Raw genomic sequence first — 24,110 nt, forward strand, 5'->3', positions numbered from 1 at the left:
TTGAGTTGGAAGGGACCTTTAAAGGCCATCTAGTCCAACGTCCCCTGCAATGAACAGGGACCACAGCTAGATCAGGTTGCTCAGAGCCCCGTCCAGCCTGGCCTTGAGTGTCTCCAGGGGCAGGGCACCCAGCAGCTCTCTGGGCAGCTGTTGCAGCGCGTCACCACCCTCATCATAAAAAACTGTTCTTATATTGCGTCCAAATCTCACATTTTTATGCTTGAAAGTATTTGTTGTTTTGTCACAACAGACCCTGCTATAGAGTCTGTCTCTTTTTTTTTATTAAAGCCCCTTTTCAGACACAGGAAGGCGGCTCTCAGGTCTCCAAGAGCCTTCTCTACTCCAGGCTGAACAGCCCCAGCTCTCAGCCTGTCCTCAAAGGGGAGCTGTTCCATCCCATGGATCACCAGGGGCTGTCCAGTACTAAAGACAGCTTCTTTGAGACACAGTGGTTTGTGGTGTTCTGTAGGTCTCTGAAAGTAAAGAATGTTTCAGTTAGGTGGAAAAAGAAAATATTATGTTTATGTTTCAGTCTGTAAATAAAAATTAGATGTGAGAAGTGGAAATATTGAAGTCCAGAACTTTTAAGAGAGACAGCAGTGGAAAATCATCACTTTCCTTCACTTCAGAAGTAATTTGTCCTCTGATTAAGTCTTGAATAAAAAAATCTATTTCTTTATCCAAGATATTTGAAGTAGGGTTTTTTTAAGCTCAGTAACCATTTTATGCAGTGTATTTATGTTTCAGTTCCTGTACAAATTACTCTACCTGTGGCTATGTCAAACTGATAAGCATATATAAGAACATTTTGTTTTTTTTCTATGAGCTTATTAATGTGTATATACAAACTGCAATTTATTGACATGAATGCAAGCAGTGCTTAACAGAAGGGATTATTTTCATTGTAGAAGATGTATTTGTTAATGTAAATACTTATTAATAAATAGCAGCACACACAAAATAGGGCTGCAACTGTTTGAATCCGAAGGATGTTCTGTAGTCAGTGCCTTTTGGTGACTCATCAGGATGTGTTTGCTGTAGGGTTTTTTGTTGTTTTTTTTTTTTTTTCCTTATTGCAATGTAAACCCCCCCCCCTCACTACAAAGCACAGGAGTTAAATAGCCGTTGATGTGGAGGTAGCCTGAGAAAACAGAGATGTCTTCAGTGAAGAAAGGGGAGAGCGTTGATAGGAAGATAGAGAACATCACGATGTTTTTTAATGCAAAAATAGCTCACATTCTTTGAAATGCTGAGCATGGAAGTGAGTGTATTTTCAAACATGGGATCAGAAAGGAACCCCGCCTCTTTCAGTAAGGTTTTGCCTCAGTGTAGTTCTACTTGTTCAGGGAGGCATATTGAGTCAGGTGGAGTTTAGCAGTCGGCCAACTGGCTGGAGGTAAAACAGAACTTCCCTTCTGATGGGGAAATGGTCCCATTTGTGAAAATGAACCTGCTTTGCTACCGCATATTTCCAGGTGCATTAGATAACTTGACAGCTTTTTGAACTAGGTATGAAAAGCTGCACAGCTAAGTATAAATATGCTAGCAAAACTCTGCAGTGAAATTCATAGTAGTTAAGGAAAACTCTTTTCTCTAATAGATGCTTTGAGATGAAAAGTCTCAACCAGTAAAATGCGTTGTCTTGTGTCAAGGCTCTGTATGTCGGCAGCAGAGCTCCCTGTGCAGGGGCAAACCAACCCACCAGCTCAGAAGCATCAGTAGGCTTTTTTTAAAGATAGTTATTCTTTTAAAAATAATCTGATTTTTAAATGCTGATGTTTAGTAAGTCAATTTGTGCTCTAAATCATTTGTTTTGGGAGGGTCTGAAATCTTAACTTTTGGAACTACCCCAAATGAGACTTGGAGACTATAGGAAATGAGGATCAGAGCATTTTGGAGTAGAAGCAAGATTTTAATAGTCAGCTATGGATATGATTGCACAATAGTCTGTAGCTGAAAGTGATGTTTTGCAGATATCCTAATGTTCTTTCTTTGTAGTTCATAAATGTATACTTTGTAGTATATTAAAGATGTAGCTTTGCTAATCTGTCTTGCAGGGGAACCTTGTGAGCCCTCCCTCCTGTTCTTGAAGCTCTGAAAGGAACTAGGAATGCTGTAGCGTGTTCCTGTGGCTGACTGAGAATCTTCTAATAATTGAATGTGAAAAACATGCAAACAGTGACTGTGTTAGTGTGTGTTTAGTTTAGTGTGTGTTTAAGTTAGTGTGTGTTTAAGTTATCACATTGTGGAAACAGTCTCATTGTCAAAGTTAATATTTTTCCATGAGTGAAACAGAACAGATGCTTTGTAGAGGGGGTTGCTTTCCTATAGATGTAAGGTTCAACTTAATGGTTACCATTTGGTAAGACTTTGTGACAATTCTTTAATAAGAATGAGGAAGTTGAGAGTGCATCTCAGACTGCTGTGTAATTCTGAACGTGGCAGCCTTCCCAAGGCTTTTTTATGTCCATAGCTGAGGTAGGGAAATGTGTTAGTGTGACTTACAAAAAGATTTTCAAAAATGCATCGCTCCTTTGAGATCAAAGGACAGAATCAAAACTGTAATCGTTTTGTCTGTATGAAAATGTTGAAAAATTGATCACTTACTGTATGTATAACTGCAAATAATAGTTTATTTGTGGAGTGGCAAGCTGGAAGAAACTCCTGGAGGTATCCCAAATGCTGCGTTGTCCAAGCAGGCCAGCTCAGATCGTGTTGCTCAGGAACTTGCCCTTTTAGATTTGGGTACCGCTGAGGATGGAGGCTGCACAGTCTGTGGGTAACCTGTTCCAGTGTCTGACAGCATTCACACTCAGAAACTGTTCAGTGACAGTTTCTCATGTGGCAGCCTGTCTGATCCTTATTGTTTATTTTCACTACGTGTCTCTGTAAAGAGGCATGATGCAAAGCAAACTTGCCCTAGACAAGTTAAAAACACAACAAAACAACCAACATCTGAGATTTGAAGATGCATACAAATGAAAGCTGTTATTCTAAATCAAAGTGATTTCTAAAACTGCAATTCATATTTTCTTTTGTTATGACCAGTTTGAGGAGATTGGATGCTTCCATGCGTTCTGACCGCATTGTGGACTGCATATGTATAAGGGGTGCACCATCAGAAGCCTGGCTCCTGCTTCTGTGCTCACACAGCTCTTGTGGAAGCTTGCTACCCAGGGAACCTCACCAGTTACATTTATAAGGTTAAAAAGAAAATAACTCCAAAATAGAGAAAAGTAGTAGAACAAGTTACTGGCTGATCTATCAGTACTTGAAATGGGAGAGAATGAATGATCTGTGATGTGGTAGATGAAGCTTTCTATTGCTCAGTAGCAGTCATCAACCTACAGTTCTGCTGTGAAATATCATCCTTGTTTGATTTCATTTCTGCAAACCAAAGAGGAATGGTATAAAAATTCTAACCACAGTATATGGCAAATCATATTTTTCTCAGACAGAACTGTATTAAACTGAGTTTTAGTTTCTGAAAATGAGGTTTTAAAAAGTTGGAACAGCATAAGCAGAAATGAAAGCAGATTTTTCAGAGCATGGAGTTGCTGTTTCCATTGCTGAGTAACCAGCTTCCAGAATGCAAGGCTCTTCATAACTTGCTTCTTAATTTGACCGAATGTTAAAACTTCAGAACTGCAGATTAACTTTGAGAGGTAATTTTAAGGCACTGTAGTGGCAGGGGTGGATTTGGGTGGGGGCAAGGTGGCATCTCAGTCTGGGAGTAGGTGTTTCTCGCAGAGCAAGCTCTGCGCTCCTTCCTTTTTACTCCCTGCTGCTCTTGAATCCAGGCTTGGTATCCTTGGAATAATTAATGTTTAATGATGAGCTTGAACTGATAGGAAGGCTCACTTCAGAACGGTTTTACAGTGGATGAGTATTCTGCACATGTAAATGGAGAATTTGTCACGTTGTGATGGATGCTGCTCTGCAGCAGCTGCTGAGAAAGAGAGGCCTGGTTGCTGGAACTGAGGAGTGCTTGCGTTGGGCTGGCAGAATGGCGTGGTTCTGCTTTGGGGAGGTGGCACTACCAAGTCTTTTGTGTGGGTTTGGTTAGCCATGCTATATGCTTTTAACTTCCCAAACAAAAGTTAAGAACTTTGCTTTACAATAAGTGTAAGATTTCACGGCTGTTTCAATTCTCTAGGAATGACTCTTGCAGGGAAATGATGAGATTTTTATGGATCAGATAGATATCAAATAAGCATCAGAAAAATACCTTGCTGATTGCCTTCTAGTGGTTGCTGGGTAAGAGCTAGCTGTAAATCTACATCAGATCCTTTGTCAAATCATAGGGGGGTTGGGCTAGCTCCTAGCTGGCTGCCCAACGTAGTATTTTGCCTGCTGGATTGGTTAAAAATGTTCAGGTTTAATACTATGTTGAAGTGTGCAATACCAAAGAATAAGTTTTGGTGATGTTTTGAAGCTTGTTGAGTGCTTTAGAACACAGATGTAGTTTCCTGAGAGCAGGACTAGATGCAAATTTATTGGACACACCTCTGTTTTTCAATTTGCTGTTGTCCTCAGAGATTAAAGAGCAGTTAGAAGCACGATGCATGAATAAAAAGCTGGATTTTGTATAAATTCTGAACTTGCAATGTTCTCAATTTTTTTGGCTGTTTTGGTAATTTCCTGGTTGCTCGTATGTGTGAGCTTTCAAGCGCATACCTGGAAACAGGACTACAGAAAAGATAAATTGGAGTAAAACCACTGCAGGAATAATGTTCTGCACTACAAGTCTGGGACATGTGGTGCCATCGATAGTTCTGGAATCTCCTTTGTATGTGTGTTGTTTTCCTAGCCTGTTTGTTCTCTAGCTCACTGCTGGCAAGGCGCGGGCTTTCAGAGAAATACAGATGCAGGCAAAAAAAGATACATTCAATTCCCTATAGTTTAATTAGCAGTACTTTATTTTGTTCACAGATTTTAGTAACTGATGGTGATAGCTGAAGTTTCGGATTGATGTTGATGGTTTAAGGTTTACAAACAAAACATATTTTGCTAAGTTCAGTACTGTTCTAATGTTTCTGAATTAGTGTATAGGAAGTGGGTGATGTTACAGAGTGAAAGCAATCAACGCTTTTCGTGATGGTTATTTTTTGTGAAAATAAATTTCATCATCTGAGTCAGTACTTCAGATAGGGCTATTGCCTGAACTGACTGCTGCTGACTGCTATCTGAAGTACCTCATTGTCTCATTTTGACTAGGATTTACTTTTTTCACTACTATTAAGGGCTGGTGGTGTTACGTGCTATTAAATACTTGTGTATTATTTTTAAAAATTCCATTTTTAAGTGGAAGGATTTATCCAATCCAGTATGATATGGCATTTTTGTCCCCAGGGGCTGAGTTAGATTGATACAAGGATCTGTTCCTTTTCTCTTTATTGTTTCAGTTTACAGAATACTTGCTAAATGGATTGAGGAAAATATTTGTTCTACAGATTTAATGCAGCTTCAGGCATCAATATGAAGGAAATGTCTGTTCATTTAAAGCCGCTGATATGGAATGTGCCCCTCCTTTCCTGTGCCACAGAGCCACGTTTTTGCTGTTCTCTTTCTCAGCTCTCCCAGAAGTGCATTGAATGCCATAGTGCATTTTTTCAGTTGAGGTTGGAAGCAAAGCAGTTGCAAACGTCATTTTCATATCCATCCCCTCCCTGCCACCAAAGGCAGCGAAGCCTTTGCTCCGTGTCTCTGTGAGATGCTGCACATACCAGAATGCTTCTTTGCTATTTGGAATCATATCCACAAATGTGAATTTGTTTTCTTGAGATGCTGAGGAGATGGTTTGCTGCCCACTCAGGGTACTCCGTTTCTCATGCATGTTCTCAGAGCTTGTCTGCCCCTTTGAAGGCTTATTCATCTCACCAATCTGCTGGCAGCAAGAAGCAGCAGTTCTCTGAAATTCTTACAGTGAAGGAATTGATTGCTGTGTTCTTGCCACCTTCTACAGACATTTTTTGCTTCATCAGTTTGCTTCTCTGAATGCTCACGGAAGTAGACAAGCAGTGCTGATACAAAGGAGTTTGTAGATTGGGTTCGTGGGGCACCCAGGTGAGAGGGGATGGAGATTATTTGTTTTGGTGGCAGCAGCACAGCAGATCAGTTTATGCCATTTGCAAAACACCCCCAGATCATTTTTATTTTAAAAGATGTATCATAATTGCTGGTGGAACATTCTGAGGAGTATCCAACCCTGGTATTTAATTAACTGAAGCTAGTGAGTTCCAAGTATGTACCTTTCTAAAGAAAGCCAGTTGCTTTTTTTTGTAGTTGTTTTAAGCATTGAAGGATTCACAATCTCTGAACTCTTCTGATGCTTGCAATACTGACAGCTCATCAGCCATTGTATCTTGTAAGTGATTTCTAAGGTAGCTGATTGACCCTTGGGCTGTGTTCCATGATATTCTACATGCATCAGTGCAAAGTGAATTTTACTTGGTACCAGATACCAGAGCACTTTAGTTGTTCATTGGGCAGTGAAGGAGTATCATGAGAAAAACTGCCTTGGATGAACTCAAAACATGAGTTTGAATCAAACTCAGAACTTGATAAAGCTGGCTAAGTCTTCTGCTCAGTCCCACTGTCAGTAGTGCTGATCTCCAACTGACTTGCATGGTTTTGTCTGTGAATGACAGGTTTTTCAGAGGATTGAAACTTCTTCCCCCACTTGGAAATCTTAGCAGTGTCAGCCTTCCTGCAGCTATGGGCTAGCTGTGAGGAGCCCCCCTAGCTGCCTGTAGATAGAGCTCAGTGGGTCAGGACTAAGCCATTTGCTCAGTTGTCTGCAGAAAGGCTTCCTGAGCCAGCGAGAAGCATGCCAGAAGGCATGGCAGTGGGCACCAGACTCTTGGGGCCCTTTACTGCTCCTAGAGAAGGAACAAAGAGCTCCCTTCTGCTAAATATGGCGTCTCACCTGCTTGTTTTGCCAAACGTAGATTCACCTGTGAGTATGAGATTTGGTTTTACAGGGAAGTGAAGGCTCTCTCAGGAACATAAAATGCACGATGCGTGGTGCCTTATTCATTGTACAATAATTGCTGTAATTGCTGATAAAGGCAACTGCTCAAGCAAACTCTTTTCCTGTGATGAGCAACAAAGTTGTCATGGCTCTATAGGGTGGGATTGGATTACCGAGGTTTTTTTCTCCCACTCCACTGTTTTTGGTGGGGTTTTTTGGTTTTTTTTTTTTTTTTTTTGGGGGGGGGGGGGGTTTTTGGTTTTTTTGGGGTTTTTTTTTTTTTTTTTTTGGTTGTTTTTTAAAGATTTTAGTTTAAAAGGGTTTTTAATATGTACTCACAGTTTCATTGTTATTGCTCTAGAGCAGTAAACTTTAACCTGTTATGAGAGCAGAGGAAGGGCGGGTCTCCCTGCTGCAATGAATCTGCAGCTGAACTTGCAGTAAGTGATGTGCAGGAAGGAATAATGGCAAAGCATGTGGTTTCACAGCATATTGCTTACTGGTGTGTTCTTCCTCTGCAGTGTGGCTGTTCACTGAAGGAACTGTCAGGCTGCCTGACAAGTACAACTGTAATTCAGATAAGTTAAAGGGGAAAAGATAAAGGGGGAAAAAAAAAGAAAAGCTGACTAAGGTTGTAATGCCTTTCTTCTTGTCAGGTGTACCCTGGCCGATGGCTGGGAATGAGCGTATCTCACAGCAGAGCTGACGCTGTGGCACGGCGTTGTGAGAGCCCTGCGTGTCTGAGCTGTGTTCATGGCCATATATAGGCACATGCAGCACAGAAGGTTGGGCTTTTTCAACCAATGTCAGCTTCCGATTTGTCAGAAACAGGAAGAGCGGTTTGGGGGCATTTTAAGTCACTGCATGTGACTTTAAATTCAAACAAAATTCATTGTGGTTCAGTCTGAAAAAGGTGAAGAAGGAGGATTTGTGTGTGTACCTGGGTGATGGTGTGCCTTGGGAGAGATTGGAAACAAAGGCAAAAGGATGAAAGCAAAACACTGTTCAGTAAGTGACTGCTTTGTCCTTGTGTAATCTGAACAAACAGCAAATACTGACATGCCCGAATCTAGGTGCTTGTTTGTATAACAACTGCTTCAATCTCTAACAAGACAAAGTAAAGTCTGATAGCCACACTCATTGCATACAACAAAGCTTTCCTTTTCTCCTTCTTTCATCTCATCAGTCTGAATTTTTACCTTAGCTGCAATCATTTTCTACATAGGAATCAAGCTTTTAACTGATGTGCTGGGCAGTATTTGGTTTCACTTACACTGAGTGATTCAGTCTTGCTGACTCTTACTTACTGATCACAGACTGCATTTCAGTCTGCACTGTGAATTCTGATCTACAAGTGGAAATAAAGCATCTGCAGCAGGGGGTGCTTCTCTTCATAATGCTGAAGAAGTTGTGTTCCCTTATGATGTGTCTATCGCTTGTCCAAATTAATCCTCAAAGCTGCAGCAAGTTGCAGAAGACTTTAGGAAGATGTATTTAGGTTGGTTTTCTGCTTTCAGTTAATTAAATACAATAAATGTGCACTTAAATGCAAAGAATGATAGTAAAAGCTGCCCGCAAGAGTTTTTGGGTTTTTTTGTGAAGCACTGATCATTAGAACTTCTGAAGTTTGCAATTTCTTGCAAGCTGTTTGGAAGACTTCTAACTAAAACAGTGACTGTAAATCTAATCTTGGAAACTACAGCAGGAAAACACTGCTGTGGTGTTTTAGATGATGGTTTGAGAAAAACTAGAGTAACAAGTTGAGACATATAATGTATTTTCTCAGTTCTGGCTATTTGAGATTTTGAAGGAATGCTCAGTTATAACCTGGATTTTTGCTTCTAGCTGCTGTTCATATGAAGTGCTCGTACTTTGTGCCAGCCTGCGTTTCTCTTGAAGGAAAAGCGTTTGTCCCTTAGACTTTAAAGTGCTGTGTTCCTTGTGTTCTGACTGTGAAATCAGTTCTGATCAAGTTTGAAGAGTCTCGGTGTCTCAAATGACTGGCATTGTTCACAACTGCCATGCATCCCTCTAGGCTTTAATGAAAGCCCTAATTTCCTATCTGTACTGCGTTGCACTTGGTGTTTCTTAGCTTATTGCTGTGTGTTACAAGTAATGTACTTTTGCTGTATCTTTATCCTTTTTTTCTTTTATTATTTGTCTAAATAATTAACTAAACCAGCACTTTTCAGTTGTCTGCTCCAGTGTTGTAACTCGTGCTTTCTGGGGTGGTACCTGAGCCAGTGGTTTCTTGTTGCCAAAAGGGGGAGATGTTGAGCTCGGTGAGGCACGTTGGGAGCACATTTATTTCTCCTTTAGTGTTAGTCTGGCTTTGGAGCACAAAGTGTGCCTTCAGTGTGTCTTTTGGGAAGGACTCTCTGGCAATAGAGAATCCCTAAGTGATCTTCAGTCTTGTGTGTCAGATAAGAATGCTGGATAAGTATTGATAATAAGTTAATTTGGTTTAACTACTGAAAAAGAGGTGGGTTAGCTGTAATAGGGCTCCGTTCGCATAGGTAGGTTAGCAAAATACAGAGCAGCTGACTGATAGACAGCAGCTTTCTGGCTTCTGCAGTTATGAGTGTACCTTACATGTCTTGATTTGCACATTGGTGATTATTTAGAAAGTGGTGTCTATGATGCATTGCTGCACTAAAGAAAGTCGTACTGAGGAATTTAATTTGCTACTCAGTGTTCTCTGAAAGCAATATCTTGCTTAGTCTGTCCCGAGGAAACATGTGTTACTATTGATTTCTTCTGGATAGATATTATTCATACTACAGCAAATCTGACAATAAGAAGAAAAGCAGTTTGTATTGCTAGCAAAAAAAGAAAAAAAAAAAAGCAAAATCAATGTAGCATTACCAGAACAGCTGAAAACAAGGTATTACTTGGGTTGCAGTGCAGATTTCCTATATGACGTTGCATATATTTGCAGTTCAAACCACATGGTTATCTGAAGTGCAGTTTGAGCATCTGAGTTTTCCTTTATCTTGCCCCTGACTGCACCATATGTTTCAGAGCTCAGGCTCTCTGGAGATCTTGCCCCTGAGCATGCCCAGAGCTGGCCCAGCCATGCCCAGGATGAGCAGGCCTGTCTGTGTTCTGCAGTCGAGTCAGAGCCTGCAAACTGCCCCCTCATCCAACACGCCTCCATAGCTGCTCCTCGGTGTGAGCCCAAAGTCCAGCCTAATCCCAGGCTCTGGTAATTGGTCGCTTGATTCAAGTGCCCTGGCAGAAGAGCCCAGAGCTCACCTTGCCCTTCTCCATCTGGAGCAGCCCATTAAGGCAGTTCCTTAGCTGGTGTCTGTGCTCTGTGTTGGTTTGGTCTGAGCATTGAACTGCACACAGTACGGGGTGCCTCTGTTCCTGCAGGGCGGTGGAGCAGCGTGCCTTCACTGGGGAGAAGCACCCAGTCTGCTGGCTGGGGTGATCTCTGGCTTATGCGAATGAGATTAAATTCCTTTGTGTCAAAGAAGGCAGTTGGGTTTATCTGGGTAAGTGCTTTAATAAGCTGCCATAAAACAAGGCACTCCCACCTAGCTGCTGTTTCTCTTTCGATGAAAGAGTAAGCCCTGTGGCACTTACCTCAGTATAATGCAAAATATGCGTTTACGTGCAAAGAGGAGTTGTGACGTATGCATTTGAAGCAGCAGATAAAGGCTGTCAGCAATCCAAAACACAGCATTCAATTGAGGCAGCTGAGACCTGGCAGCCTTCTCATTTTACAGAATCATAGGGGTTGGAAGGGACCTCCAGAGACCATCGAGTCCAACCCCCCCGCCAAAGCAGGTTCCCTACAGCAGGTCGCACAAGTAGGTGTCCAGGCAGGTCTTGAACATCTCCAGAGAAGGAGACTCCGCAGCCTCCCTGGGCAGCCATTAGCATTTCCATTAGCAGCTCTGACTTGCACTGAGCAGGAAGCTGCTTGGCAAGTCGTTTGGGGTCTGCTTGAGTTTGAACTTGGCTGATGATGCAGCAGCCATGTGCTTTGTCAGGGCACTCAGAGCTTGAATCACCTCTCATGGAGGTGACTGGAACCTGGCTGAGCACTGGGTTTATTATCAACCTGGACAATAATAGATTCTTACAGGTTGATTCAGGAGCTCATGAAGGCTCAGGCAGTTACTTCTTCAGTTTCATATACCTGTAAATGTCTAAGTGTAAAGTGTTTTGTGGTTGTTTAGGTATTTGTCACTAAAGTACGTGCTTCACAGACTTCTTAATTTCAAACAGAAAGACCAAAACAGTGCAGAAGCTGCATCTCCTAGATCTTTATCCCACAGAACTGTAATTGAAGGTGTTAGAAATGGGAAATACTGTTCAAATCGCTAGATTTGAATAGCAATATCATGACAAAGATGAAAGACAGCCTTGAATGCGTCCTCAACTTGGATAGTTGTAAATTAGAAAGAGTAGGAACTCTTGCCAAGTTGGGAATCCACCTTTTGTTTATTTGTTCTGAGTGTTCTTAAGAGCTTAAAGGGGAAAACAAGAATGAAAGGGAGTCAGCAGAGGGACACTGGTAAGGTAAGGTAGTATTTCAGACATCTTCAGGTTGGTTGTTCCATAGTGAAGAAAGCAGCTTTGTGTTCCTTTGGCAAGCACATGTCTGCAGCTGTGCAGTGCAGTAAGCCAGCTCGGGGGGCTGGTCTGCAAAAAAGAAAGATTACCTTTCTGATTTTGCTCACTGTGCAGTTGTGTGTGTGTGCAAGTATAGGTAGAGAAAAAGCCAGGGCAGGCACGTGTACTTTGAGTGGAAGTGCTGACCTCTGCTGTGTTTGGAGTGCAAAAAAGTTATGGTTCTCAGGTGTTTTTCTTCGGGCTGGGGAGTTGTGCTGTTTTGTTTTGTGGGTTGTTGTGTTTTGTTGTTTTGTTTTTTTTTTAACTTCTGTCTCCTGGTTCTGTCACTTGTAGCCATCTGTGTCCTGTTGAGATGGAAATCCATCTTCTGTGTTTCTGAAAAAGGGCAGTGCAGTGTGAATGAACCAATGAAACAGGAATTGTGCATTTTCATGTCTGGTTGTTGAAGTTATCTGGCTTCTCATGATTAATGTAAATAAAAATAATTACAGCTCTATAAAACCACTTATTTTTTGTTTTTTTAGGTGCGTATAGCAGCAAAATTCATAATTCATGCTCCTCCTGGGGAATTCAATGAGGTTTTCAATGGTAAGTGTCTTTCTGCTGCGTGTTTTCATTTAAGGCATCTGTTCCCAAAAGCGTACTGCTGATTGCTCTCCTGAATCTCATGTAGCTTAGCTTTGTAGGAGCTCACTTGCTGTAAGAACTTTACAATCCTGATTCTGTAGCATGGCATACAAGCTTTGCAGTCATAAGGCAGCTTGGAGCTTAAATGCAATAGTGAGAACTTAGCAGTTCTCTTTGTGATGTGAGAATGAGCCTGCTTTCTGTTTCCGTTCAGCCATGGTTTAATAGTTGTGTTCTTTTACAAGGCATACACTCCTACTTCAGCAATTTACAATTATATTTTTCAATAGAAATCAAACTAACTCAAATTAAAATGTCTCTTTGAGTATAATTTTGAATAGTTAGCCTTGAATGTACAAAGGGATACTGCGTACAGTGTGGAAAGGGCATTAATCCCCTGCAAACATTTTTAACCCTGAAGTTACAGCATCCTACATTTTACTGATATGTAGGTAAGCTGTAAGGAGACTTGGAATTAGTTTCCCTCTGCTATTAATTCCTAAGCTTCATCTAAGATGTTACTTTTCTTAAAAACTTGTTGCATTTGTCCTGTGCCAATGTGTGTGGATGTACACAAAGTGTAAGAAGGCATACACTGTTAGCTGTAGCCTACAGTAACTCAGATGCTATTTAGATAAGGAAGTAAGGTGAGTACACTAAACTTCTAATGAGTGACAGGAGCTTAAATTTGTTAAGGAATGTAATGAGAAGTATTTTGTTCTTCAGTTAAACTGTGAGCAGGTAATTAATACCTGGACATAGCTTGTAGTGTACTTGTGAAATAAACTGCTGGTGAGCAGAGATCTCTGAAAGCAAATACGTCTTCATCTTGCAGTGCTGCTAAAACTGCTATTAAGCCAGTTTGTAGTTACAGCTCTCTGCACAGTAATGCAGCTGCATGCTTGGTGATGACACACAACACCACATTTGATCGTAGATGTCTAGCCAAAGACTTGAGTATCAGAGTACTAAGGATCAAAAGCATTTACATGCAATTCAGAATTACTTCTTCGACAAGTTCCTTGAGCTGTTACACAGCCTACAGGGTATGGCTTGTATCTTCTTAAGCAGAATGCATTGGAAGGAATTCCATTTCAGTAGGGCTTTTCTCATTTAGTTTGGTCCAAATTAGAAAATCTGAAGCAATGGATTTTTCTGCCTACTTATCTAAATGGTATGGAATGGTTTGGGTTTTAATTGTTTTGAATAGTTTGTTGCCATTTGTTATGTGACTGGAAAAGTCTTTGAATTAAGTATACTTCTATGTTACAAACGTTTCCTTTCAGATGTTCGGTTGCTGCTTAATAATGACAATCTTCTCAGGGAAGGAGCAGCCCAGTAAGTACCAGCTGCCATGTACTCAGTTGCATAAAAATCAGTTCAGTAAGGCTTCCCCTGGCAGTAAGTGATTTGTTGAAAATGGTGCTTTTGCAAATAAAACCCTGTTGTGAGCATTGTGCATCTTTGATTAAGATGCAACGTTTTGGCAGCGAAGAAATCAGTGTTGTATCCTGATCAGTTAGAACAGCTGCATTTGAATTGGGAGACCTGGATTTTGGAATTTGTCTCTGCATTTTTGCATTTTGTTTTCTATTTGTTGGTAAATGCTCTAGACAGTAGGCTTGTAGAAGTAGGGAAGACCCTACTTTTATATGAAGACATTATGCCTACTGTATTTCATGCCAGATTTAATTTCCTCTGTAAGAGTAGAGATGTCTAATTGAATAGGAAGGAACTCAGTGGAATTTACATTTTCTGTTCTTTCGCTTCCTGTGGGTGTCTGTACGAGGTGACTTTGAATGTGAATCATTGTGTGATGATTGCAATAGCAGTATCAGTGCCGAGCGAATCAAGGTGAGCCCGTATTTTAGGGCCTGCTGAATAATGAGGCAATAAATGTTTTTATCATTCAGATTATTAGCTATTGTCTTAAGTCTCTTACTAAGGAAAAAAGGTTGTGCCTGATGCAGGTTTTTGGTGTTTTTTCCCCCTTGTAGTGCATTTGCACAGTACAACTTGGACCAGTTTACTCCAGTAAAAATTGACGGTTACGATGAGCAGGTATGAATACAGTGACATTCCTTACATTTTTAAAGATGTTCTGGTATTGGAACATAGCTTGGAAAGCAAAGGAAAGGATATACATCTTCTCTACTAAAATATAGATATTATGGCCCACCAGTGGTACCAGTTTAGTAAGTTAATCAGATAGAGCATCTAAAGAACTTGCCATTTCATTCTGTGTTATTGCCTGGCATTCTGATTTGGAGCTGTAGGAGCTGTTTACCTGTAGTACTTGAAGTCATTATAGACAATAGAGAAGAACTTCTGATTGCCTTTTGTTTCAGTAAGAGGGTAGTAATCTGGATTTTGATTCTGTGTCAGTGCTTCCTTTTAGCTTCTTCCTCCCTTGATGCACATGCACATGTTGTTTAAAATGTGGCTCTTTGAGGAATCTTCAGTTATGTGTGCACTGAAAGGCACAATTGTACAATTTGGCCTGATATTTTTTCCTTCTTGATTTTATGCTAAAACAATTAACTGAAATTTCATAATACAGGTTTTGATAACGGAACACGGTGATTTGGGAAATGGAAAATTTTTGGATCCCAAGAACAAGATTTCTTTTAAATTTGATCACTTAAGAAAGGAGGCTACAGATCCTAGACCCCATGAAGTTGAAAATGCCATAGAATCCTGGAGAAATTCAGTTGAAACAGCAATGAAGGCGTATGTGAAAGAGCACTACCCGAATGGCGTATGCACGGTAAGTACTAAGCTATCTAACCACTGAACTATTGGTGTAGCATAGAATGAAGAATAAAGTAAAAATGCTCTCATTAGTGCTGCCATCCTTTACTATATTCTATGAAAAATGTGAGGAAAAACAGAAGAGTACCACCAGTGGCACTGCTGCAGGTATTATACATGACTCTGAAGAAGAGATTTTCTGCTTCAGGAATGTGTCTGTTTAAAACTTATGATGCCTTATCTTAGTTTGGTTTCTGTGAATATCTGCAAATTAAATTCCTAACATCAAGTCAATAAAAAAGTTACGTAAATTCATGGTAAATTTTATTCCACTTCCATATGTGTGGATTTTATCTCCTATAGGTAAAATTTTAAATGAAATGGTAACTAACTTGGTGAACCAGGAGCATAGTTGGTTTCAACTGTGAAGAATTAATCTTCACAGGGGTTTGTTACGGAGATCAGGGGAAGCTTCAGATGTTTAATATTTCAGCAACTACCAACAGATAGTTACTACGGGTTATATTTCTCCTTCAATCCTTTCATAGAAAAGGCTTGAGACCTTCTGTAGATACCTGCAGATTGGCCTCATTGATCCTGGATAGATTACTTAAAACAAAATAAATAAACAAATATTGCATGAGATACAGATGTCTGCCATTTGGCTTACTGACAAAACGGTCAGTAAAGCAAACTATCACTCATCCTATGTGTAAAAATGTGTAGTATGAAAACATATAAAAATTCTTACCACCAGCATCACTAGTTCTGCAGCTTCTTGAAATAAAACTCTAGACTTAAGTAGCATTTGATTTGCTGTGACTGTTATAAGTTTGGCAAGCTGATCTGTGGATAGCTGTCCTGGGCTTTGTATTAACCTGATGGAAAACTAATGTAGTAAAGAAATGAATATTCATTTGCTGATTTAACATGATGAATTGGATTCCTGTGTAAGTCAGATGAGTGCCCAAGTTTCTATAAAGGAAAGCAGATTGCACTTTCAACAAGAGAACTTCAGTATTGTTTGTTCATTTGTTTTTAGGGAGCACAGCAAAGCAGAGAACTAAAGCTACCTTTTTATCACGTCAGCAATAATCTATAAAGGCTTGAATCACTTTTTAATTAAAGAGTAACTGGTGTCTGAAACTCTTGTAGCAATGACTGCCATGACAGTTTGTGTGCTTGAAATTGCTAGTTGAAAAAAACAAAAACAACAACAAAAGCCTTTGCAGGTTATAATACTCAACCTCTAGATTTTGTAATCTTTTCTAATTTTTAGTATATAATCATATTTTATGTGCTGAGTATTACATAAGAATCATACTGATTGTAAAATAGAATTTTACATTGGAATATATACTGGGACTGGATATCACTGAGTTGGAACAAGATAGCTGAAATGTTAACTCTGCTTTTTTCATTTCTAACTAAGGTATATGGTAAAACAATTGATGGACAGCAAACCATTATTGCATGCATAGAGAGCCATCAGTTCCAAGCAAAAAATTTTTGGTAAGTTTTTGTACAAATACAGTGAAATACAGTGCATTGAACAACTGCACTGTTGGCATCACGCTGATTATCCTAACGTCAGACAAGTGCACTTACACCATTCATGTTTCCCTGCCAAGCTTTTCTACCTGTACTACGGAAATCATTGAGTGCTCTGGAATTTACACCTGGCTGTAGGAGAACTGGATCTCAGAGTATTGAAACTTTCTTCTTTAAGTGCAGACAGAGCGGAATCGAAGACCGCAGTACCATCCTAACACAGCTTTACTGAACTAACCTTCTAACCCACTAACCTCCTAGCTAGAATGAAAGTGTCTGATTTACAGGGAAGAAATCAGGTGAAACTACAGTCTCCCCATACTGCTATTCAGTGTTTGAAACTCCTTTAAGGAATTATGCAAGATTATTGAATTTGTTTCTACTGGATGGGAACAAGTTACTCTGGAACAGAAATTGTAGAAGAGCTGAAAGATTTAGTTAGAGTTTCAGCACTAGCAGGCAGTCTTGCTACTTTAAGGTTCCTTTTGTTCTGTTTTTTGATAGCCTGCTCTGAAGTGAATTTGGCTGATCCAGCAAATTTTCCACGTCCTGGAAAGAAAAAAAGATTGGTTATATGTGTATACTAATAAAGAAGGAAAGAACACTAAAGCCTTTAGATATTTTCAGAAGCTAAGCCCTGTTGTTAAAAGCTCCTTACTAATAGATGTCCTTGGTCTTCATCCAAGTCTTGGATAAGTATTCCAGGAAACTGTTTTTCTCATGACTGGCTATGGGCTGAATATTTATGATTTGAAAGACATTGTGCACGTGTAGTTCCACTGGGTATTTTGTTCTTTTCTTTTGATTGACAGCTGTATATTTTGTTGGTTTTTTTCCCCTTAACTTATGAGCTGAAATCTGCTTGTTTTTAATATTTATTTTTGAAAGGAATGGCCGCTGGAGGTCAGAATGGAAGTTTACAATCTCCCCTTCAACCACTCAAGTGGCTGGCATCTTGAAAATTCAGGTATGTTTATCCTAAACTGTCCTGATGAATGAAGTATCCAGTTATCAGGAGAGACTTAGCCAATGTGTTTAAATATTTCGAGAGAACTGGGGAGCCCAGGAAGCCAAAGAGAGAGAGCAGTTGAATGAAGTGTTAGCCGCTTGGCTGCGTGTTTGCCTGATTCTTGCAAATACTGTAGTGATTCTGTGGACTTCAGAAGATGTGTTCATCTTGGATGGGCATATACCTATTTCAGTTTTGTACCTATTTCCTGTACAGTGAGCGAGTAGAAACTTGAATTCCATGTTACACGGAGAAGCTTCTTGAGGGTAGTCCCTTTCTGAAGGAGGGGCTTTTTCTTCTTAAGTGACAGTAGCTTTTTTTCACGTTACTCACCTTGTTGTTTAGAAAGATAGGAACCTTTGGTTTGAGTCATTCTGTTATCTGAAATTTTTGAATTTAGGTCTTTTTCATTAAGAATTCTCCCTTTCTGTTGGCTCTAAGGCATTCAGAAATATGTTTTCCAAGCAGGAATGCAGAATTCTTGAAACAAGAGCAAGTCTGACTGTCATGTGGTAGGCAGGCAAACTTGGCTTTCTGGATTGATTCCCTGGAATGTGTACACATATTTTGCAGGAGGTTATTTAAACAGTTTTAGGATCAGGGACTGGATTTTACTGCAGCCTGCCTTTCAGTGTAGGAGGGCTTTTTGGTTCATTTGTGTTTTTTTGCCGTTTTCTTTTTCTTCTACTAGATGTGAGCCAAGTTCCCTCTTTCTGCACCCTCAGTAACTTTTGCCTCTGACCTTACTGCTCAGTGACTTGATTTTAGAAGGAAGATGCACCAAAATATTCTCAATGTGAGGCTTAGTATGTTCTTCTGGGTTGTGGTAGCTGTGTTCAGGCCTACCCAAGCAGGGGCCTGAGTCTGGTTTCCCACTTGGGGTCAATGTTCTGTAAGTTAGAATGATATTCAGTGTGGACAATTGTTACTATGTTGTTACATCAAAATGGTCATAGTAAGCACTTAGTAATATATATAGTATAGTATATATATAGTGTGTGTATATATATATATACTGTATATATATATAGAGAGAGAGAGAGAGAGTATAGTAATATAGTAATATACAATAGTAATTTCTAGACCTGCTGAGACTTTGGAAGAATCCAAATAAACAATCATTTAAATCTGTCTTGCAACAAAACGCTCCTTTTGTCCACAGCATTCACTTCAGGTTAAATGTCTAGGAGATTTTCCAGAACAAGCAGGCAATTATCTCATTCTGGGAAATCTGTGAGCAAACAGCTGTGTGATGCATAGCTGCCTGCTGGATTGAATGACAACAGAAAGTAGCCTGAACAGGGAATTGAGTTAAATGTGCATCTCAAGCTGATTTTGTCCTTTATGACTATCTTGTATAATTAATCAAGACATTATTTCTGTTTATTAAAGTGCATGTTTTGGGAAGCAATTAAAGGTTTGAGCTTTTTGCTTGCTTAGGGCGTTCCTATTTCACTAGGGAATGCTGAATTCTGTTTCAAAGTTTCAGAAATTTTTGTTAAATTTCTGCAATGGATGTAGAAGTACCTTGAGTGCTTTAGTTTAAGGAGTGAAGCAGGCTTCTGGATTATAAACTTACCGTGACTTTAGTCGACTGGGGAACCTTTATGACAATACTGCCTTGGTTCTGATAAGATCTTTCCTAAGTACCTTGGGGGAAATTCCAGCACCACCTGTGTTCTGGTGTCTTATTTACTGTTAAGGTCACATATACGATCTTTTTTTTTTTCTTGTTCTATTAATACATTCCAATATAGGGGAGTCTTAACTGTCTTAACCTCTTTCAGTTTTGATTTTATTTTAGTTACACAAGGTGAATACTGTGCAACAGCAGTCTTTTACTAAAACTTAAGTCCCTTTGGTGCTTGACATGCCCCAGCTGTGCATGGAAAATAATTGATAAGTGTGTTGGTTACTGATTTTATCTGTTAGATAATCTGTTAGTCTCATCCCTCCTTAGTTAACGTTTCCAAGAGGTTCTGTTCATAAATATCATCCTTCTTGTAGTCTTCTGAACCCAGATGTAGCATTCTAGAAGGATGTCAGCAGTGAGGTATAGTACAGAACAGTTAATTCTCATATTTCACTTGACATAAGAAATCTCAGGATGAGATTTGACTTTTAATCCCTGTTAAATCCCTGTTAGGTCTGGATGTTTGCTAAGAATATAACTTGGTGAGGCAGGTATTTGTGCTGATACGGGCTTTAGAGCACAGGGGAGATTTGAGCCCTCTCCAATGGATCGTGGCAGAGAAGGCCAGATTATACCTCACTGGGTTCTCTTGTTTCATTGGAAGGGCTCATAGTTTTGCACTGAGTAAGCACTTCTCACCTCTGAGGAACTGGATTGAAAAAGACTGATAGAAGTTTCAGCCTGTGATGTTTGATTTGCAAATAAGCTAATCTTGTACTTAGGATATCTTTTGTTGGAAAACAAGAATTTGCTAGTGAGCAAAATAAGACGCAGTGAGTCTTATGAACTAATATTTTCTCTTACAGGAAATGCTTCTTGTGCTTAGGTATAGCTGTCTTGCTATGTCATGTTCTCTCTTTGTATAAAAGTGAGGGCCTCTTGCATATGTCATGATCATAATATATATGAAATCATAGTATTTATTCACCATTCAAATGTGCATTAATAACCACATTCAAATGTTATCTTGCTTAGTAGGGTGCAGCATCAATGCTTCTATTTCTCATACCATCAGTTACAGTGATTGTGTTGACTTGATAAAAAATAAAATGTTGGAGTTCCATAACTCTTTTGCATCACTTATTGTAAATGATTACACATAATTTCATATATGCTTTTGATTTTTCAAGTTCTCTGATAGTTGCATTTGAACCTGAATGTTTTCAGATCCTTCTCTCCTTCCCAACTGAATTTAGAACTAAAGTTAGCTTGAGCAGAGTTCTACCACTTACCTCCTCCTGCAGGATGCGCAAGGAAGCTGTTTGTAGATTTAACATTTCAAATGTAAATAAATTTCATTCTGCCTTACTACCTTTGTCAAACGTTGTGCTGAATTGCTCCTTTGCCTGCATGTGTACCTGGTTTTGTTTTGAGCTGTACCTAACAGAGGGAGATATCAAAAACAGGCAGGTGAAGAAAGGGGAGCTTAATGTTGCATGATTCCTGGCACACAGTTTGAGCAAAGCTGGAAAGAAAGGGACTTCAGTGTATCCTGAAGTCTTGCCAAAGCTGTTCTCATGTTAAATATGTCGTTACCACTTGAAGAACTTTTAGTGAAGTTATCACATTAAGTAGCAAGTTTTCTACTTCTTGTTAATCAAAGCCTAAACTTGTTTGCATGAAATAGTTCTTGAGGCAGTCGACACCAGACTATTCTAAATTAAGTAGCTTCTTCAGTGTTGTCTTTCTAAAACTATGTAATTTCTACGACGTTTTGATCTTCGTGTATGATGACGTTCTGTGACACCTAATGAGGTTTTTGTCTAATTTTCTGTAGGTTCACTATTATGAAGATGGTAACGTTCAGCTTGTGAGCCATAAAGACATACAGGATTCTCTAACAGTGTCTGTAAGTGGACTTTAGAGACGTTTATGTGTACACTGAAGTGACTGATTTAAAAACAGAAGCTAGCTTAAAAAATTACTTGGAAATGTGAGGGCTAGTTTTCTTTCCTGTGTGAATGAGAATGAATATTCTAATCTGTGAATATTTTATATGTAATATTTTTCTACTTCTACATTACAACTACATTTAATAATTTTAAATTACTACAATTACATGTAGTTAATGTTAATTTAAAAATGTTTTGATTAAACATGTGCTTGCATGTGGCTTATATAAGCTAAATTCACTTTGTAGTTTTAATCAGCTTGCTGTCTTGTCTTTCTACACCTGTGTTGCATTTAAATTTCGGTATGCAGAGTGTTTTATAGATTTAATTTTTGAGTATGAAGAAGGTTTGAGTTATAATAATCCACTTTATTAGTGCAGCTTCTAGATCACCTATAGTACTGCTTTGTTTGTGGCAACGTAACTGGTATGCTAAGAACTAGGAAGCAGATGCTGGCAGTTGAGAAGCACTAGTGAGTACTTTTCCTCCATTTCCGCCCAGTCTGTAACTGGTGCTTTCAGCATTGTGGCGTCCGTACAAAAACCTCTTTCAGAGATGCTCCAGCTTGAGAAGTATTAACACTTGAGTGTTAAACACTCAGTGTTAAACACTGGAGTTTAAAGTTTTCTTTCCAATACTTGTAGCAATGAGGAGCACAGGGTTGAAATAAAAGTTTGGAAATAGTAGCAGATGTTCTTTAGGAGTTGGTATTATTGCAAAATGAACTGCTACTTTTGAAGTTACAATCTTCCTGCTTTCTGGAGGTGATATATACAGGTGGTAAGATTTCATCCTGGGGTGTTCCTTAAAAAATTTAAGCCAGAGAAGTTAAACTGGTAAAGTGAGATTTTAAGCATGAATATTAGAAGTATTTTAAAGACTAGTAGTGACCCTACAGGTCTCAAAATCTGAGTTCATCAATAGAGAACATTGTTCATTAATATAAAGCAAGGCTTGTTGGCTTTTCAGATGCAATAGCAGCATAGAGAATGGCAGACTGTAGTGCCAAGAGATAACACTTCTGTAGCTGTAGATATAAAATTACTTTTCACCCCCTAAGCAAAGAGATCTGTTCAGTCTTTCATTCAACTAAGAGAAGTTCCTTCTGAAACAGTCTGGAAGAAGGTCTCATTTCAATAGCTTTTGCTTCTCCTTCTATTGGAAGTAACTTAATCTTGTTCTGCAATTTAGAAGACCAATGAGTAGAAAAACATCTTTTACATAACCTTCCTACCTCCTAGTAGAACAAAAGCAAGTATGCTGCTGGTTACCAATTTTTAGCCATGGCCTTCGGAGCGCGTAGAGGTTCTTGTCTCACACAGGCAGAGCGGTAGAAAAAAAGGAGCCCTAATGACTTCTTTTTTTTGTTGTTTGGCAAAGAAGTGATTTTGTACCAGCAATGGGCACAAGTGAAAGAAGTGAAGTGAAGAGTTGTCTTGTTGCTGGAACTATGAATAATTGTAGTGAGGGTTGCTTTTTTTCCCTAGTTTTTCTCTGAGCCTTTGAAATCATTGTCACGGTTCGCTGGAAAGTCAAAGCCCTTTCGTCCTGCAGTCTTCTGCTGCTCTCTAGCACCTTCATCTCTTTCTGCCGTGTTCAGGAGCACTTTCACAGCTGCTACATGCGTTTTCTCTGAAACTCTGAAGCAGTTCTAGTTGAGCCTGCCATAGCTTTTCTCCAGCCATGCAGTCCAGACTTACTCTTTTATTAGCACTTCTGTCGCCAGTAGCAATTAAGCTCAAAGAACTAAACCTGGGTAGGCCCAAGGGATTGCACATTCTACCTTTCCAGCTGCTGCTGCAGATGTCCCTTCAGGAATGTCACCAAGACCCAAGTCGGAGGTTTCTAAATTTTTAAACGCTCCCTTCCTTCCTAACACCTCTTTCAAGCACTTTAGATAATTTGCCTTCAAATTGACTGAAGGGTTGTTGTTTATTTTTAAAACAAACAAGAATTTACGTGCTTAAGGATGAGACATCAAAACACTGCTATCGATCATGATGAATTTTGGAAATTGAGTTGTTGCACCCTCATTTTTGTAATGTTTACTTGAGTGGTTTTTTTAAGACTGCATATAATTTGTGTTTCCTGCCTCTGCTGAGTTGCCTAGTTTAGAATACTTGGAGATAAATCTTTGTTGTTGCTGTTGTTTGTTTGTAGTTTGTGTATTTTTTGTTTAGCAGATGTTCTTTAAGTTGTACTGGAGATTAAATGTTGATAGTGTTAAAAAAAGCAAAGTATTGATGTTTAGAGGCGTGTGTATTTTCATACTTACAAATATTGTTCTTTCCTTATGTCTTTTTATCAAAACAGAGCTTTTAATCAAGGCATTTTAATGAGCTCTGCAGTAATCGTTATGCTTGTTCCAGTTGAAATGCTCTAATTTCTTAACATCATTTCCTACCACAATTAAATCTAGCTTGACTCATGTAAATAAACCAGTACTACTGTGTACTTAGTTGATTTGTTTCCTCATAATTTTAGTTTGTGCTCTGAACTCGCACGACTAATTAAGGTGTAACAGGAAAGGATGTGGTGTATATCTCTTGGATGAGTGTTGAGTTCAGTTGTGTTTTAGTCTCTAAATGGTAGCATGTTCTCATGGAGTCTTCTGCAATCTCTCGTGATAGCGGAACAAACAAAATGTAAGTAGTCTTCACAGAGCCATGCAGTACCTCCAGCCTGACTCAAACACTCTCTTTGTCTAGAATGAAGCCCAGACAGCGAAGGAGTTTATAAAAATTGTGGAGGCTGCGGAAAATGAGTATCAGGTGGGTTGGATAAAAACACCACAGCTATAATCAAACGTTATCATGTATTTAACCAGAGCTACTGTTCTGCAATTAGCGACCGTGATGCTAAGATTATGTCATTTCAAGCAAGTAGATTGCATGCTGCTGTTAAGCATACCTTCCCTTTCCAAACCTTTTGGTGATTGCACTCGCCTACATAATAATAGTGTAAGTCATTTGTTGAGAGCAGAAGATGAATCTCTGAGGACCCTGTGTTTAAATATCAGCGGTTCTCATC

General features: G+C 39.4%; 1 protein-coding gene across 2 annotated transcripts in view; it reads left to right on the forward strand.

Annotated features, from left to right (window-relative positions):
- CAPZA2 (capping actin protein of muscle Z-line subunit alpha 2) overlaps positions 1-24,110 on the forward strand; it is a 29,699-nt gene that overhangs the window by 2,848 nt on the left and 2,741 nt on the right. The window contains exons 1-9 of one of the 2 annotated variants that reach the window (XM_052668473.1): positions 7,859-7,981; positions 12,082-12,145; positions 13,471-13,522; positions 14,182-14,245; positions 14,745-14,951; positions 16,368-16,447; positions 17,375-17,453; positions 20,966-21,037; positions 23,789-23,851. In XM_052668473.1, the coding sequence (XP_052524433.1) occupies positions 7,961-7,981; positions 12,082-12,145; positions 13,471-13,522; positions 14,182-14,245; positions 14,745-14,951; positions 16,368-16,447; positions 17,375-17,453; positions 20,966-21,037; positions 23,789-23,851 (702 nt within the window). In that variant the 5' untranslated portion in view covers positions 7,859-7,960. Of the gene's footprint in view, positions 1-7,858; positions 7,982-12,081; positions 12,146-13,470; positions 13,523-14,181; positions 14,246-14,744; positions 14,952-16,367; positions 16,448-17,374; positions 17,454-20,965; positions 21,038-23,788; positions 23,852-24,110 lie in introns of those variants that run through there. The other variant, XM_052668472.1, reaches the window with a different exon arrangement.

This window comes from Tympanuchus pallidicinctus, unplaced genomic scaffold (genome assembly GCF_026119805.1).
Source record: "Tympanuchus pallidicinctus isolate F22 unplaced genomic scaffold, pur_lepc_1.0 scaffold8, whole genome shotgun sequence".
Classification (NCBI taxonomy): domain Eukaryota; kingdom Metazoa; phylum Chordata; class Aves; order Galliformes; family Phasianidae; genus Tympanuchus; species Tympanuchus pallidicinctus.